Source organism: Dermacentor silvarum, chromosome 3 (genome assembly GCF_013339745.2).
Source record: "Dermacentor silvarum isolate Dsil-2018 chromosome 3, BIME_Dsil_1.4, whole genome shotgun sequence".
In the NCBI taxonomy this organism is placed as follows: domain Eukaryota; kingdom Metazoa; phylum Arthropoda; class Arachnida; order Ixodida; family Ixodidae; genus Dermacentor; species Dermacentor silvarum.
Window position 1 is genome coordinate 226471634 of NC_051156.1, and position 18795 is coordinate 226490428.

The window sequence follows — 18795 nt, forward strand, 5'->3', positions numbered from 1 at the left end:
GCAGCGCGAGAAAATACGGCTGCCTAGACTGCAGGCCGAAAACGACGAGGGCGCCCCGCGCGGGAGAAGCGTTGCTCCACGTATACGCTGCGGGGCGTCATGCCGCAGCGAAGTGTCTCACTTATACGCCTAATTGTATCGTGTTAATTTGCTCAAAGTAACGCACCTATCAAGTAAAGCCGACTGTTGCCTTAGATAGAGATCTCTCGGCCACAATAACGCGAGGAATATTCTGCACAAAGAACCCCAGGTTGTCGCACGACCTCCCATTTGGAGCCTCAAAACAACCCTGCAGTTTTCAACGATTGTTTAGCGGACGGAGCAGCCCGATCTGCCCATGACGGCGTCAAATGCATTGCCATTACTCTTTCGAGAGCCGACGCAGTGAAAAGCTTTCCGCGCTTGCGCATTACCTAACATTTGTTCAATGGAATTCATCCGACTTGACAAGTGCACGCCTTCATACCCTGGACCCTAATTTATAGCTCCGTATAGTGTCTGACCTTCCGTGAAGAGCCTGCACCCTCCTTCTAGTCCGTCTATGGCTTGGAGTCGCATATTCAAATGCGTTCTCATTTCTGATAGGAATGCCATTCCTTGGCCCACTTTGTGACTTCCGCAGGTGCAGCGAAACGATCGCGCACACGATCTCGCACCTTCTCTGCGAGTGCCCTCGTTTCAACCCGCAAAGAGCAGCCCTCTCAGCCACGCTTAACAAACAGAAAACACTATTGGAAACTGGCTTACACGAACATCAGCGCGAGCCGCTATGAAGGCACTGCTGCATTATTTAAAATACACCGGACGGTGTGACAAGTTGTGAGAGTGCACTGTGTGACGTAGAATGTATTAGAAGGACGTTGACACTGTGTAACACTATGTAATGCCTTCGCAGACTGTGACAGCGCTCACAGAAATAGTTCTGTTTTGTGAATGTGTGTTCTTTTTTCTTTTATTTTTCTATTCCTTTTCCCCTGATTAATCGAATCCCTTCCCCCCTCTCCCGGTACAGGGCGGCCAAAACGAGTTATTCTCTGGTTAACCTCCCTGTCTTTCCTTTGCCTTTCTCTCTCTCTCCTAACGTCAGGTTAAAGAAAAAAAAAAAAAAAACGATTGAAGAACACGCACACACGCACACGCCTACGCACACACGCACACGCACACGCACACACACACCGCATCCTTTCTTTATAACTCTTTTCATCCGTGCTTTTTCGATCTGGGAATGTTTCTGTTGCGCATAGTTCATGCTAACGTTATATTTGAACGTGACGTTGCTGCCGCACGAGCTTGGCGCAAAGTTGCGCGAATTTGTACAGTGGTAAAAGAAAAAGTGAAAAAAAAAAATTGCGAAGAGCTCCAAGACTCCCCCAGAAAGTTTTGATAAGAATTATTTGATAAAAAACTTTTTTAAAATCACTACATTCTCCTCCATTCACAACAAGCAACATCCACAAAAGTACAGTGACCTTGAGCAAACTCGGATAGTGCCCCCTAATATTTTCCGTTGTCTTTCGTACGAAGGCGAAAAGGTATTACGCCCCATTGTACGGGACGCGCGTGCTTTTCCACTCCTTCTGGTTGTGCGCCTTGTTGCCACAGTGTTTGCTGCTACTGTGCCAGTTCTGGTGACTTTTGTCATTAAACGACCAGAGCGAGCAGAGTTGCTTTGGCAACCATTGGGCCGTACTTCAGTCAAACCCAGGTTATCTCAAGCTTTTCATCGGATAGCTTATCTATTAATTTAACAGGCCACGATTATTCTAAGATTCTGTGAGGTATTAGAATGAAATAAAATTGATCAAACAGCGAAATGGGTTATTACAGAGTAGTGAACTCCAAGTGCGATAAAGAATATGCGTGTTCGAAACAGACAAGAAATGGAGACAAACACATTGCTGTCGTGAAACTGAGAGGCAGGTAACGATGTGTCTCTCTTCATATTTTAAACCACTCGGGACACTGTTATTTGTTTTAATGACTATGTACTGACTATTTCAGCAGCAAACTCTCTGCATTAATTCTCTTTTATCGCTACTTCTGCCCAATAATTGTTTACAGGAAGGTCGCCATGCACAGAGGTTATCTATGCTCAGGATGTGTGCTTGATAATATATCTCGCCCTCCAGCATCGCACTTTACATTTCGCGCACGTAACGGCTTTGTAATTCGAATACGAGGCCAGGCGTCCTTCATCCTGCTGCCTTCTCACGTCATGTTTTCTTCCGCAGGCAGTTTTGGTTCGGGAGAAGAGAACGAACAGATAGAAGACGAAAGCAGCAAGGAAGGTGTGTTGTCATATGGTAGATGAGTAGACAAGTGACGGTCATGTAATTGGCTTTGGGATGTTTGGGCTGTATATGCAGCACGCTATTTTTCAACCTGGTTTCAGTTGAGGGGTAGATTTATCTAAAACACCTAGCGGAAACCATGTTATTTTTAAAATATCGTAGGTCCTGAATAAAAAAAATTCGTCGGCCCTTCCACTCCGTGAAGATGGTTAACCAGTGAAGCTGAAACGTGCGGTCCCGGTGTTTATCACTGGGTTAATCCCGAGGGTTCATTAAAGTATTTCTCAATTATGAGGTTACACACACGTTCGGCTGCGACGGAGAGAACGACGTCACTGACGGTATGCCCGCAGTCCGCCGTTGTCGCTTGCGTTCGATGTCTCGAGTTTGCTCGTCTGCGTGGTTAGGAGCATTCGCCCGCCATTGCCGCTTGCGAAATTATATCGCTTCAAAATTAAATCTGTACGTTTCGTAAGACAATGAATGGATCATACCCCCTTAATAAGCAATGGGGCATACCCCCGTAAATGCGGCCTCCCCATTACGACGACAGAAGAGAAGTGAAATTATACGCTGGAATGATGAGCGGCAACGCATCCAGCTGTGGAAGACGACGACGAACGCGGGAGCAGTGGCACGAGCGTGTGCAGAGCATGAGCGCAACCCGAGGGGCGCCAACGAGCCAGCTGCGGAGGAAGACGACACACGTTCGAGCCAATGCTGATAGTTTTCTGTACACAGGCGATTTCGCCTACTTTAAGAAGCAGACAAGCCCGCTAGTTAATTTTAGGCCTTCATTGCTCACTATTTCATTCGTCAGTCACATGTAGTGCAGTGCACAAAATGGAAGTGGTTTCTGAGTTTCCTTGGCAAGCATTGTGTTTACAGATAGGATCAGACCAGATAGTCACCTTCTTCACCTTTCAATGGTACACAGCATTTCAATATCTGTCACTTGCGAATGCAGTTGAGCCCACTTATAGCCGCCCCACACAGTTCTTGGTCACCAAACGCATTTCCCCAAGATTCCTATGAAAGGCGACCGCGTGCAGCGGACCGGCTGGTGCGCCAATTTGCATCGAACGAACGGAACGGGCAGCGGGACACGGGCTACAATTTGTCGTCAAACCGAGACTCGCAGGGCGACACTCGCTAGCTCGCGCACCTGAGAGCTGGCGGATGAGCACATTCGAAGCACAGACCAGCACGAGATGGGATCTGCGAGGCATTCAACCGCAGTTTCGATTATTTTCGCACCAGACGCTCCGGGGCCGATATATGTGAACAGAGTGCCGCTTGCGCCTTGCGGCCAAAGACAGCCTCAATTTGAAGTGAAGTTTACGAAGAGCAACGCATCCATCGCGCACGCGAAGCCAGCGAAAGAAGCGCTGAGGCCGAGAGAGAGAGAGAGAGAGAGAGAGAGAGAGAGAGAGAGAGAGAGAGAGATGAGCTGTGAAAGGGGCCCCCATCATTGGGAGCCCGCACACGGCGCTGTATACGTCGCGGCCTGTCTCGCATGGCGCGTCCACGCCCACGACTATATAGCGCTCTGGCGGCCTTTAGCGCGAACACGTCCGTTGTCCAGCATCTCAGGCTTAGTCTACCGGTACAGCTCGTAGACCTCGGGCCAATGGTTATTTGATTGATGCAATAAACCTTCTTGTACAATTGATAAATTGGGCGTTGAATAGGGCTAACTTTTGCGAGGTTGTTGGCGCGCCGAAGAATACGGTGCGCCGCGACACCACATTTGTGATTCGCTAGACTGCTTGTGCAGAGCATAGCCTGCCAAGCGATATTTAGCTATATCTAACCAGGACTAATCCATCTTTGGCTAAAAACAAATACGAATACCTCTACGTAACCGTTACCAATAACTTTAGCCGGTCTATCCGCATATCTGATATTTGTGCATCTGCCCTTCGTAAATTATGGTACCTAAAAAAAAAAGATAATGAACACCAGTAAGTGTTAAGCTTCTTGTATTTAGCGGATGTGTACGGGGCAAGCTGGAATATGCTTTCACTAAAAAAAAAAGATATCATTATACTTGAAAGCATTAATAGAAAGGGGGTTAGATTCATCTTCGGTAAGTACAAAAGAGAAGACTCACCATCTTATTTAATGCTAACAAATAACAACCTGACGCTTGAAGTTCGACGTAAACTTAGTCATCACCTATTTAATATGTTATTAGGTAAAATTAAAGTAAGAACTACTGAATATCTCGAACCTCTCAGGAATCGACGAACACGTCAAAGCTACAGCCACTCATTAACTCCAAGCTTTGCAGGACCAAACAGTCATATATAGAAAGGTATTTTTTCGTGCGCTCTATCAAAGAGATAAATTCTTTACCACTCGGTGTTAAGCTGATGGCAGTGCAGCTGCACAGGAACGCCACTTTTATCATTCATATCGCTGTCATGTTGCTGGCCTAACATGCTGTTTGCTACTGATGATTTTTATGTTTGAATCACATGCAGTCTTTGTATATGATGTATCTCCTCCTGCGTGGGCCAGTTATAATGAATGAATGAATGAATGAATGAATGAATGAATGAATGAATGAATGAATGAATGAATGAATGAATGAACAGCTGTGCGCATTATTTCTCGCTAGTACAATTATGAGGAACTTCTCTTGTAGCGAACCATTTTTATGCCGCGCAGCATTTCGTTGCAAGTGGGCCCGACTATCCTCTTATCGAAACCTACACTGTGTTTGCCGCCTTGAGGAATTATGCTGCTTTCTCACGACGTATATGCTTGTGCAGGCAGCTCCGAATTGGCAGAGGAGAACAGAGAAGGCGAAAGAGGCAAGAAGAATTTGTTGTTGCATGTGGTATACCTTAGTGCAAGAGCACCACTGCGGGGCACATTAGGACGTAGAATGCATGTTGTGCATTTCGGAGGGCAATAATCGCGTGCTACTTCGCAAGTTACTTTCTGACGAGCAGGCGGCCCTTCGAGAATCCTTGTCGGTATGCCATTTAGTGTGAAAATATGTGTAAGCAGTTTGTTTGAGTTTTGTGTTTAGGTTAATTTCTCGCTTTGGAAGAAGCTACTGAAAAGAGAAATTGACGTGGCATGCAATTTAAAAGCATGTCGGTGTTTAGGTGGCTGTAATATTCGAACGTAAGATCTTTGGAACACTGCTCAATAATTTCGGGAGGGCATCGCTCATATACTGCTGCTTTCTTATCTCCACGTGTGCTTCTGCAGGTGATTTGCAATCGGAGGATGGGGACGGTCAGGCAGAGGACGAAAGTAAAGGGAAAGGTGCGTTGTTCGATTGCAAGCGTAGCTGCACGTAGTGGCATAGAGTAGGGCATCTCGCACTTTCTTTCGACGAGCGCCTGCGCTGCACGCTTTGTTTGCCAACTCTGCTGCGCCGCACGTAATGTTGGTGTGAAGCCGATCTGCGGGTCTTTAATCCAAAATGCGATCGGCTGTTTTTCAGACAATGTTTCGTCCGAATACGCAGAAAATGGCGGTAACGACGGTGAGGCTGTGGATTGTCTGCAATCTTAGAAAATTGTAGTAGTAACAGCTTGTAGTGCAGCTTTGCAGTATAGATTGCGCGCTGATTTGGCGTTAGCGCCATCTTGTATTTCGAATCGCTTGGTTCCGCCACCCTCGCTTCTTTCGAAAGGGAAATGCGAAGAGGTTGGCAGGGACGTTTCTAATCAGATTGACGCGAAGAGTAGCGGATAGGAACGTGACACGAATGGCTCCTTTGGGACAACTTGGGCACGCACGAAAGTGCACGCCGCTATATATGGGCACGACCTTACTCTTGGGAACAAAGAAATGTCAACCAACTAACGGCACGATGAAGTGAATACACTTCCTTGCAGTGCCATTTTTTGGTGATATGCAGCTGAGGGGATGTTTGCTGCCTGTAAGATTCAATGCCGTAGCATTTTTATTAGTGACAGCTTTAGAAACACGCATTTTACGTTTTGTACGTGGAAAGACTGAAAATTTCTTGATGTGAGCCTACAGACAGACGGACGGACGGACGGACGGGCGGGCGGGCGGGCGGGCGGGCGGACGGACGGACGGACGGACGGACGGACGAGAGAGAGAGAGAGAGAGAGAGAGAGAGAGAGAGAGAGAGAGAGAGAGAGAGAGAACTTTTATTCAGGTCCTGAGGACATTGTATTGCGGGTGGACATTTCCCTACATTGTATTGTGGGTGGACATTTCTTGGAAGTGGAGCTACCGTAAACATACCTCTGATTGACGACGGTAGGGTCACTTTACGCTCGTTAGTCTCCGTAAGACCGCAACCTATGGATTCCGTGATGCGCCTACCAGCCCGCGAGGACGATAGACGCACGACCTGAGCCATCTGCTGGGCCTCGATCACCTCCGTGAGGGAGTTATGCATGCCTAATTGTATGAGCTCCTCGGTGCTGGTGGTGATAGGCAAGCCTAGAACTCGCTTTATACTTGTGCGCATTAGTGCATCGATTTTTGCCTCTTCCCTTTTGGACCAGTGCAGCGCCGAAGCGACGTAATTAATGTGACTCATGAGAAACGCACGGTAGAGCCGAAGGAGATTGCTCTTTCTCAGCCCTCCCCTGCGGTTCGAGACCCTGAGTATGAGCCTAAGCATGTTCTCCGAGGTGATGCGGGCTATAGTCTGTGAGTTGCCTCCATTGGACTCCAGTAGGAGTCCGAGTATCCTGAAGGAGTCTACCCTGGGGATTATCAGTCCATCCCGTGCGTATAGAGATATGGGAATCTGCTCTTAAGGAGTGAGGTTCCTCACCCCATGTCGGGTGGGTCTGTACAGTAATAACTCGGACTTAGCCGGTGACAGGCTCAGGCCCGAACCGACTAGGAAGTTCTCCGTTATGTCGAGTGCCTGTTGAAGCGCCTGCTCTACCCCGGCGTCGGACCCTCCCATGCACCACACGGTGATATCGTCCGCGTAGAGAGCATGGTTAGTCCCGCGCACCATGGCGAGTCGCTGCGAGAGGCCCTTCATGGCAATATTGAAGAGTAGAGGAGACATGACTGCCCCCTGTGGAGTGCCTCTCGCTCTCAAGGTAAATTCCTCGGATTCCTATCGGTGCATATTTAGCATGATATGGAAGCGCAAGCATACACTTGCTTGCCTGCTAGCTCTTCTTTTTTTCATTGCGACATGGATGTCTGTGTAAGTTTGAAGGACATGTAAAATTTAGGTATGAGCTACGAAGAGCGTCGTTTCATGGAGGGAAGCGTGCTGAATTTGCATATTTTTGAAGCTCGTGTATTGAACTAGATGACTGTAGGAAGGACCGTTTGTTTAGAGTGAATTATTTTGAGGATGCAAATACATTGTCGACGAATAAATAGAAAACGATCTAAAATATTAGAAATCATTATTAGAAAAATTAGAAACCACTGGAAAAAAAGACAAGTTGACTTTTATTTTAGCTTTGCACCTCTTCGACTGATTTTAATTGGGAACACTGTTTTGTTCAAAATCTGAAAAAGGCGGTTTAGTCCTTTTTTCTAGCGCGGCGATTATCGCAGGTGTTCTATGTCGACATGGATATCGATTCCCGAACCTTGTATGTCTTCACGTAAGGACTGACATTGGCGGTGGCTACAGGCGGAGCAGCTCCCGTTTGTCATTTCCTGTCCGTTCTTGTGCATTTTATTTGTCGTCGTTTTGCTCTGGAGTAGAATGCTAGGCATGTCCCCATGCACAGCTCTCTAGTTTTCATTAAAGAGCCTCTCCAGCTTGGAGACACTAATGTTCACATGATCGTAAATATATAAAATGCGCGCTGTGTGTCACTGATGCACGGTATATAATAATTACAGCAAGCGCGTGAACTTGCTTACATTGTACTTCCGAGCCAAAAGGACAATTCTGAAAAACAAAGTTATTCTTGCGCCAGTTGGTGTTTTGTGTAAGAGACTACCTTTGTAGCGCAACGATTCAGAAAAAAAAATTAAGCCAGAGGAAACAGCAGGCAGAGAGTCTCGCCGTTTCTTTCTTTTCTGAATTGTTACGCTAAAAAATTCATTTCTTACACTAGGCAATTCTGACGGTATGCTATTGTGCACATGTTTCTCTTTCGCACTATTTATTACAACAAGGTGTGAATCTCGCCGATGCATAAGTACATGTATTAATACCAGCACACAGAAAATGGCGAGTTGGCCACCGTAAGAATAAATTAGTATAGTTTTTCATACCCTGCTCACCTGGCTATAAAACTTGTCTAGATGATCCCATTGATAGGTAAACAGATGCGGCAGATGAGTGTGTAAATGTAAATTTACGCGAAAATCTGCCGCATTTACGACTGTAATTTTTTTTCAGACGTCTCTTTTGGTTTCACCTCGTTATTTGTTGTTGTTCGCATGTTCAGACGGCGCTGCTGAGGAGGCCATAGTCGGCGAAACCGATGATGGTAAGATCTTAAGGTATTACGTATCCCTAGTAGTTAGCTGGCTTGCGTATAGTGTTATACTATATGTTCTTCACGATAGTGAAATTGTCTTCTTTAGATCTCTCCCACGACAAGGGGGATGGTGATGTCCATGATCAAAGTAAGAAACCAGCGTTCCACCTATCCTGGATTCAACAGTGAGGAAGTCTTTCATTTGGTTTCGCAGACGATGCAGAAGTCTGGGAGGAGACGCCTGAAAACTGCACTAGTAAGCGGATGCACGCATGTTACGTGAGCAGCTCTACAGTTCGTGCGAACAAAGGTGGTGCACCTTGTTTTTACCGGGATGACCTGGAGTTCACTTCCAAGTTGCGTCACAGCGCCTTCGGTATTTCATTTGGGCATTGCTCTGCCCGCACAAAAGTAGATCTTAAGTAGCTTGTTGGCTAACGCTAAAGTAAAGGTTAAGGTTTATATCGGTTTTTTTAACGAAATGGTGTTATTTTTTCCGGCTTCTTTCTATATTGCACTGCACGGAGAAGAGTTTGAACCTAAATGGAGAGAGAAAGAGAGAGAGAGAAAAAGAAACAGGGTGAGAAAGGCAGGGAGGTTAACCCGAAAAGATTCTGGTTTGCTACTTTCCGACAGACTATAGTTCGCACAGCCGTTTCCAACCTAAATGGAGGAGTTCATAAAAGTAGGGGCACCAGTGATGGTGAACATTCCATCATTGCGTCCTTGCTTATCGCGTTAATACAAAACTTTTTTACTAGGTGGATCAGATTATATGTTGGTTTACTTCAAGCATAAAATCGGGATCAAACAATACGGATTTATTGCATTGTTTTCTCCCTCCACCAGTCCCATGCTGCTGGTAATCGAGGCAAGTCAATTGGTTTGGCTTACACCTTGGAATGACACTTGGTTTGATTGCACGTGGCTGGCCTGTATTTCCTTGTAATTTATTGGCGTCTTATTAGCGGCAACTACTATTTTTGATGCGAAACCGTCAAATAGCCCATTTAGCGAAAAAGCCGGCGTCTGTCGTCTGGACAAGTGAAACGGCACCTAAATTCCCATTGGCTGCGACGCCACGTCACGAGCGCGCCTCGACGCAGCAGAGCGAGCGAAAGCGAACACCTGCTGGGGTGACAGCGCGCCAGGTGCTGCGTACGTGAGGGGTGAGGCCATCGCGGCGACGCCACGTCACCATCGCTCACGCTCTCGGAAGCGTGTGTTATCCGCGCGTTCCTCAATTGTCCCGCGAAAGCTCTCGCCTCCGCTCTAATTACTCCTCGGTAAGGCCAAATCAAAATGCGCCAAGCGTCTCAACGCGCTCGCTTGCTCGCGAGGAGTTCATAACTCGATGGACCGCTCAACGGCGTTCAATTGGCCAAAAATGCTTTCGCATTCACAACTCGTAAGTGCTTAGGTGTCCTCGGATATTTTAAAACCTACCAACATATGGCATGCACAATATTGGCGCGGCTTTATTAATGCTGTTGGGCACCTGTATTTTTGAGAATTAATAATCATATTGGACATATTTATTTTCTGCACCAGTGTTAGGTAAAAATGGTAAAACCTTTTCAGATACTTTACAGACACCGTACACTCTTTCACCTAGGAAGTTTGTCCGGTGACGAACACCTAGTGCAGCTTGAAAACACCTATATGCAGTGGATGTCTTACGCCAAACTAAGTCCAATGTAGCGTCAAAGAGAAAGCTTCAAGTTTGTATCCACGACAACAGAACTTAAGAACACAAATAGTCGTTCCCTTCATCTTAGGTAAAAAGCGCAACACAGCCACGGACTAAGGATGTCAAGGACTAGCGCTCGACTCGCAACTGGGAAGTTTATTGAAATGAAAACAAATTCAGCGTTGTACGTGCATGCGCTAGGGAATGGTTTCTCGCTTGCTCTATCGAGTTCAGAGAGTTCACGTGACTTGTTTGTGTTTATACATTCGTTTTCATTTCGATAAACTGCTTAGATGGGAGTTCAGCACTTGTCCCGTCACTTCCTTAGCTCTTGTGCGTGTCTGTGTTGCACTGATTACCCCATATGAAGCTAAACCTAACTCACCCAAAATGTCAGTTTTGTTAAACTTTGGTATTTCCCTTCACGAACGATATTGCTGTTCGATTGCTTACGATTGCTGCTCCATAAAGATCAACAGTTATTTTATTATTGAGATGTATAGACCATGCGTAAATATGAAGTACTGCGACCTCGGAAACACTCATCACTGAATTCAAAGTGGTGCCACCTGATATATAATGTGTCTTATGGACGCATTTTGCGATGGGTGCGCGATGACTGTCCCTAAACTGCTGCTTTTGAGTGAGCGCAAATGCACTAAGGCTTATCCAGTTAAGGCGTACGACGAGACATTAAATTTTCCCACTGCATTCAGAATGCATCATAGGACTAGCGTGGGAGAGCCAAGTAGAATAACGGCAGGATGAGCTTTTAACTTGAATTATTTCTTTCACTGTCAGAAGCTATCAGTGCACTGTATGAAAAGCGAGCAGCGATTTAGCTAATATTGTGCGCAAGACATGTGCCCCTCCACAGATATTCCCGCGCACGCAAGCGTCGATCACAAGGCATGGCATAGAACAGCAAGTGAAGATGCGTACGATTTTCGCCTTTGTGCGTCGCAGATTTCACGTCGCAATGAACCTGCGTAGGAAGCGTTGAGGCTCTCTGTGAATTATTGCCTTCCCCGTGCTCCGCGACCGTGGCTGCTTAACATTATTGATTATCCGGTTACAAAAAATTCACGAGCCATTAATTCCACTCTGTGAAGGTGGATGGTCAGCGAAGCTGTTTAGCACACGACACAGAGGTGACACAGAATTTTGAACAGAGGTACGAACATATTTGTTGTCCTGATCGGTGGTCATACGATCATACGCACACACATTCGCGAATCACCTCAGTTATTAAATCTGTCCGTCACGTAAGACAATGAATGACTCATACCCCCTTAAGCAATGGCTCATACCCCCGTGAACGCGGCCTTCCCATTACGACGATAGAAGAGAAGTGAAATTGTACGCTGGAATGATGAGCGGCAACGGAGCCAGGGGCGCTATAACGTAAAATGATTCCAAACTGTTTTGATTCTATTGTCTGCAATCAGCCTCCACGATTGGTCAAAACATTTACGGGCCACTCCCAACTTCGCCTGTCTGTCACGCGACGTCACTAAAACCGCGATAGCTCCCCATCTGATATAACGTGTACACACTGATTATGCATAATTAAACCGCACAAAAAATAATCATTCCTGATTTGACGCCTTTTCACCATTAGCCCTCTGCTACTGGTCCAATGTTTTCTGTCTACGCCCACTTCGCCTGTCTGTCACGCGACGTCACAAAATAACGAAAACTCACCACGTCAAAGTGATGTGTACGCGAAAAATTTCCATCAATATGCTGAATAAAACTGAAAATTCTGGCCGGAATTGATTGGCCGACACTTTCACCGGGACAGACTGAGGTTTCGAGTTGTGACCAGCTTTTGGAGCTAGCTTTCTGTTTAGGCCTAACCCAGGTAGTGACAGATTATACAAGAATCTGTGAGACTAAATCTTCAATACTTGATTTAATCTTTCTGTCGAATTCTTTAATACCATATCTAGAGATATGTAAAACTGAGGATGGTCTTTCAGACCATAAAATGGTGCAACTATTTCTAAGCTTAGGAGCTGAACAATATCCATGTGCTCTTCATAAAACGTTTTTGAAATTTTCCTCTGCTAATGATGTTGGTGTGTTAGACTTTTTAGAGCGTTCATTCCACCATTTTGTTGATCTCTTTGAGTCGAAAACTAGTACAGATGATTTATGGGAATACTATTTTGAAACGGTCATGGATTGTATTAAAAATTACATACCAAAGTGCTATAAAAGAATTAAAAGGAAAAATCCTTGGATTACAAGGGAAGTGATACATCTAAAGAGACGATTAAGGCGGAAACGTGGGGACTGTTCGAGGTATCCAACCCCCGATAAGAAGAACTCAATTCAACGCATGAGCCAAGACCTGAAATGCCTTATAAAAGAATGTAAAGATAAGTTTTATAATGTGACACTTACGAAGTTTCTTAAAGAGGCGCCCCAGAAGTTCTGGCGTTATGTCAACCCATCCACAAAACCGTTATCTCCAGAATCCAGCAGTACAGCTACAATGCAAGCTAATAATTTTAATGATTACTTTACATCCGTTTTTACTAAAGATAACGGTCATATACCTCTAGTAGCCAACACACCCGCTAGACCCCCTATTGCAGACATTGAAATCAATGAACAAGTGTTCTAAATCTCTTGCTGAATATCGATATTAAGAAGAGCCCTGGTCCTGACGGCATTCCAAACGAGTTTTTGCGTAGATATGCAGAATGGAACTCTAAATACCTAACTAAAATTTTTCAGTCCTCTGTTGATGGTGGTTGCTTCCCGGTAGCATGGAAATGCGCAAAAATCATACCTATACACAAAGGTGGTAGTACTGCGGAAGTGGCAAATTATAGACCAATTTCAATTACAAGCGCGTGTTCTAAGCTCCTCGAACACATCATTTATAAACAACTAGTTTCTTACTTGGACAAGTACAACTTATTTTTTTCCTGGACAGCATGGTTTCCGAAAAAAAGCTTTCAACAACCACCCAACTCATTGAAATTGTACATGACCTCTCTGAAACCCTAAACTCCCGCGGTCAAACAGACATAATCTTCCTCGACTTTTCGAAAGCATTTGACAAAGTATCCCATCCGAAGTTAATCACAAAAATTAATTCCGTATTTCAAAACCCCGCCATCACTCAGTGGTTTTCATCTTACCTTTCTTCTAGAGAACAATACGTTGAATTCGCGGGGTGCACATCACGCCCTTCCCGTGTTGTGTCAGGTGTTCCCCAGGGAAGTGTGTTAGGTCCTGTCTTATTTCTGATATTTATAAATGACTTGCCTAATAATATTAGTGTCCCTGTCAGACTTTTTGCTGATGATTGTGTGATGTATAATAAAATTCGAAACAGTAATGATCAGGCCAATTTACAATCTAGTCTGCAAAAAATTAAGAAATGGTGTGACGACTGGCAGATGGAACTGAACGCAGCTAAATGTGTTGTTATGTCCATAACGAGAAAGAAAGAAATTTTGCATTTCCATTACAACATAAGTAGTATAACCATTAGCAGAGTCGATAAACATAAGTATCTAGGAATAACGTTCACTTCCGACCTCAGATGCAATCAACACATTGATGCTGTATGTAGTAAGGCCAGCAAAGCGCTTTGGAGTCTAAGGCGGAATATAAGTGCGTCGACACCTGAGGTAAAAATCTTAGCCTATAAATCCTTAATACGTCCTATCATGGAGTATGCTAAAACTGTATGGCATCCCTACACTAAATCCAACCAACAAAAACTTGATAAAATCCAGAGGTTAGCATCAAGGTTCATATTTAACAAGTATCGCTATTGCCAATCCCCCACTGAACTTTGTAAGCTTGCCGACTTACCTCCGCTAGATTTGCGTACCAGGTATGAGCGACTGAAACATATTTACCTTATCATAAATGGTCACTTACTTGTCGACAAACACAAATACTTCAAAATCTCGACAAATGAAACATCCAGACATCGTCATAGCCAGTACATCACACCCCCTCAAGTCAGAAATGACTGTTTTAAGTACAGCTTTATCCCGAGAGGTATTGCAGAATGGAATGCGCTCCCCGACTCTGTCATGTCAGCCTCATGCGTTGAAGAATTTTTACAATGTGTACACGATATTCTTTTTGCCGCTAACTAATATGTATATCATAACTTTGTCAAAGGTGTATCTGTTCATATTTCTTCTTTCGTATTTTTGGGGGGAATTTGCACAGTGCATAGAATTTAAACTGATTCACATCCCTGTTGAGACGTGTGCAGTTCTTCATTTACTTGCTTTTTTGTTGTCATACTTTATTATTGTATGTGTTCGTATCTTCCACTCCTGTAATGGCCCTTCGTGGGCTGACAGTATTCTTCTTAAATAAAATAAATAAAAAAAATAAAAAATTTTCTGAATAGCTACAGACTGCCCCATTCCGAAAGGAATAGAAGATGGCTGCCCGCCGATCGCTCAGACCCTCGTTACTCGCACCTGCCGGTGAGCATGTATTTATTTGCGCATGATAAACCTTTTTGCGTGGCAGTAAAACGTTATCGAGCCCTTTGGGCATGCATACGACATCGATCTGCCAACTCTTCCTTGCTGAGGATCCGTTTTAGCGGCATTCTTATCCTTCCGTAGCACGCCGCCGCGATTTTCGACCAGCCACCGCAAGCTAAGTAAGGCGAAGCGGTCCAGTCGGAGAAGCCGGCACCACCCTCTTCATGCGGTTATCTATTTTCACTGCGCTGACTCGGCCCCATCGAAACCCTCTCCACTAGAGCGTGCTCCTCGCCTCTTGTCAGCCAATTAGATAAGAAAAACCGCTGAGTGTAGACAATGTTATTGGTTTTGAAAGCGAACAAAGGTGACCTCGTATAAACGAGGGGAGTGTTTGATTGCGTTGTTCAGACAACGCTGTGGGTCACCGCCCGATGCTTGCGTCGGTGGTTACGTAAATTTGACGCCAGGACTTCGGAATGAAAACAGTTTGGAATCATTTTACGTTATAGCGCCCCAGCTGTGGAAGAAGACGACGGCTAAGAGCTTCGCTGTAAAATTTCCCTTAGTCGCCTTATCAGGCGCCACGCACTACGCCATGCATTCACAGAGAGACATCGTTTTAGACACAGGTGGCCGTTAAACCTTGCTCCGACGCGAGCAGCGATATGCGTTTGCTTTTATTGTTGGCTCTGTCACTTTCATTTTTTATGGGAGATTTGTTTCCGCGGGGATGCCATAAAATCCAGGATCCTAGCCATAGACAGCTTCGCTGTAAAATGATCATAAGTCCAGCAAGTTGATCTGCTGGTAATGACTGGCAATGACGGCACTTCATTGTACTCGATGTGGAGCAAACAGCTACACGATGCGACGTAGAAAATAACAACAGAACGAAGCACCGTTTACCTGTATGTGGCCTTGCACCTACGGCCCAGGTAATGACACACCGTCAAATGACCATGCCTTAAACGATTACGCTTCTTATACGTTATAGTTAATCTTTGGGTTCATATACCGGGTGTTTCAGCGAAGATTTCCAAAAATATTTAAAAATTGCCTGTGGCAGACAGCACAATTCTAGTTCATAAGCTGGTCTACTCGAAGAGGCACAAAAAGTTGAAATGCATAATCGACTAATTAACAAAAATTCACTAATTAAGTTTTAAACTAATTACACTATGGCCTATATTGCAATTTACAAATTCTAGCCGCGGAGTTCGCAAGGCGGATCCACTTGGAGCGAATTCTCAGGATGACAGCACTTTCGAGATATTAATACCCGAACTTTACGGAGAAATGCATTGGCGTTCCAGTTACTTTTGTGCTTCAATGCTAAAACGATGTTTTGTGAAAGAAACTTCTATGATTTCAGTAACAATGTTTTATTACACATGCAAGGCGTCTGATGATGTAGCGGGTAGTAGTGGTTTCATTTTTTTTTCCAACTAGGAACACTCGAGCTGCGCTGACGTCACGGCGGAGGTTGGCTCCTTCCATTGAAATGGTGCCATCTCGGTGTGACTTGCGACTATCGCCACACATACGGTCGCATCATCTATTGCAGAAGTTTTACCGATCAAAATGTTACCCTTGTTGCTTCCGTGCTGGCACCATGCAAATCAGAGGTTTTTCAATTTAAAATGCTTCCATTGGTGCATGGGATTTGGAAACAGCTGATGTGACCACCTGCTTTTCTGGCGAATCCCTCTTGATTTAATGTGAAAATAACATCAAGAGTATGAAACAGGGAATAAGCGAACCTACGTGAATTTTCGCTGACGTTCCATAAGAGGTTTGAAATGCGGACGGGGGCCGCGCAAGCCGTTTTTCTTCAGCTTGCCGTCTTCGCTAGCGCATTCTAGCTGCCGCCTTTGATGTTTAGGTTCCCTCTGGCTATATCTCCAACCTAGCGTCACGCGAATGCTCGGATGCGGTTTTAAGTTTCCCACCATCAGGTAAAGGGAGGAGCATGAGTTCCTTGTATAGAGCTCATGTTTGCCGTCTTTCGGCCACGTCTGCCCACACATCCGAGCTAAAGGAGACGGTGATGGAGAGGGCGGCGAGTTTCGGCACGCGATTGGTACATCAACTTGGCGTTGCCGCTGTCCTCGCGGACGTCCGTCCCCATTGGAACGGAAACGTTTATTGACCCGTTGTGCTTACAGAACATTAAAAAAAATATTTCTTTATTCTTGGTTTCTGTGTCGGCATGCCTGCGCAGTATACTTTTCGCTCATTGTTATTGCTTTAACGGGAGCTGGCCGGCATGCTTGCCGAGGACTCGTTTGTCGAACCCGCCGCCGCTTGTGCGTGTTTTAATGCACGGAGGCTCTCACAAAGGCTAGTTTTGTGCGTCATGATTTCTTGATATTATAATTTGTGACGTATATGTGGTGACCTTGAACGTGGAATACGTTGTATGTCTGCGTATATGTTTGGAAGTATTTTATGTCTGCGTATATGCTACGTTGAACTGTAATTTAAATGGTGTTCGTTGTTTGTCTGCGCGACGTTACTTTTGACTGGTGCAGCGCCACTTGTAGTCGCTGGCTTAAACGCTAGCGAGTGTCACTAATGACCGGAGTGAGGAAATCGCAGTTCGTTGCGGCCCGTTCTAACCTAACCTAAAACACTGATTATAGGGGGGCCGTTGTAACTCTTCGTTCCTAGAGAAAATATGGGAGGGAGGGAGGGACTGTCTCGTAAAAAGAGCGTACTTCTTTCTGACAATCGATCTGCTTCCGAAAGCGAAACAGGAGGCAGGCAGAGCTTTTGTTTTCGCAAGCGATAACTGTCTACCAGTAAAGAACGGGCGATGCTTGGTGGTCCCGCGCGCTTACACTGAAAGGCTGTGGGAGCCGCGCTATATCGACGCGTAGAACATCCCAAAAAATGAAAGCTAATTTTCACACAGTGTCGTTAGCAGTAATCTTCAAAAACCGGGAATTAAGCAGTAGCATCCGGTGGTTTATTTTCATATACTCTGCACAAACAAATCGATTTTAGATGGCTGTTTCTTATGGCATGCGACTGGTCATGTTGGAGCACTCTGGCAGTGCCACGAAATTCATGAAAGACAGCTTTAAATTGGTATTGCGATAACAGCAGGGTCCAATAGCATTAGCAGGGCTTTAATAATGATATTTTAGGCAAATTGTGCTCACGGTAGAGCTTAGTTGTAGTCTTATACGACTTTCTGTTGAAGCGCCGCCGGAGAGCTCTGAGGCTGTACTTGCGTGCTTAGGCAGCGCCATCAAATGCTGCGTAAGCAGTCAATGTTCGCCTCACTCCTGATGTCACTTGGAAAACTAGCGGCGCGCCGTTCTGAACTCTTCGTCTCCAATGTGTCCCCGCGTGCCGAGGCCCGCCAGCGCACACTTCGCTATCATTTCTGCTCTTAATTACTTGAAATTGTGCGAGGCGCTTTCGAAGACCCGCATCAGAACTAGCTATACTTTTCATAGTACTAATGCACTGCGAATATCTTGTTTTGGTTTCTTTTGTGAATCTTTTTATTTTCTGGAATGTTTTACTCTTGCTGTGCTGTATGTGCTTTCGCATTGTGTACCTTTCTATTTAGAGCCCAGCTCTTAGGCGCACGTTCCTGCGGCGAGCGTCGGCGTCGGCGCCCCTCGTAACCGAGCGAACGAGCACAGCGAAGGATGAAAGAGCGAACGCGGAACCACGGTGTAAGAATTCTTACACCGTGCGCGGAACGCAGCGGCCGGGGGGGGGGGGGGGGGGGGGTGAAATACGGCCATAGCCAAGAGAGCGCGAGGAGGAAACCGGAGGAGGAGAGTGCAGCGGAACCACGAGGCGGAGAGGGGAGAAGGAGGGTATGGCTACAGCGTGAGAACGTGCCGCACGAGACAGATTGTCCACACCAGCCAATATATCGCCAAATGGAAATGCGATAGAGGTGT

At 45.5% G+C, this 18795-nt stretch overlaps 1 protein-coding gene across 1 annotated transcript in view; it reads left to right on the top strand.

Moving 5' to 3' along the window:
• The window catches only part of LOC119445246 (echinoderm microtubule-associated protein-like CG42247), a 74720-nt gene that overhangs the window by 20230 nt on the left and 35695 nt on the right, over window positions 1-18795 (top strand). The window contains exons 2-3 of the mRNA XM_049664942.1: window positions 2232-2288; window positions 5517-5573. Coding sequence (XP_049520899.1) covers window positions 2232-2288; window positions 5517-5573 — 114 coding nt within the window. The remainder of the gene's footprint in view (window positions 1-2231; window positions 2289-5516; window positions 5574-18795) is intronic.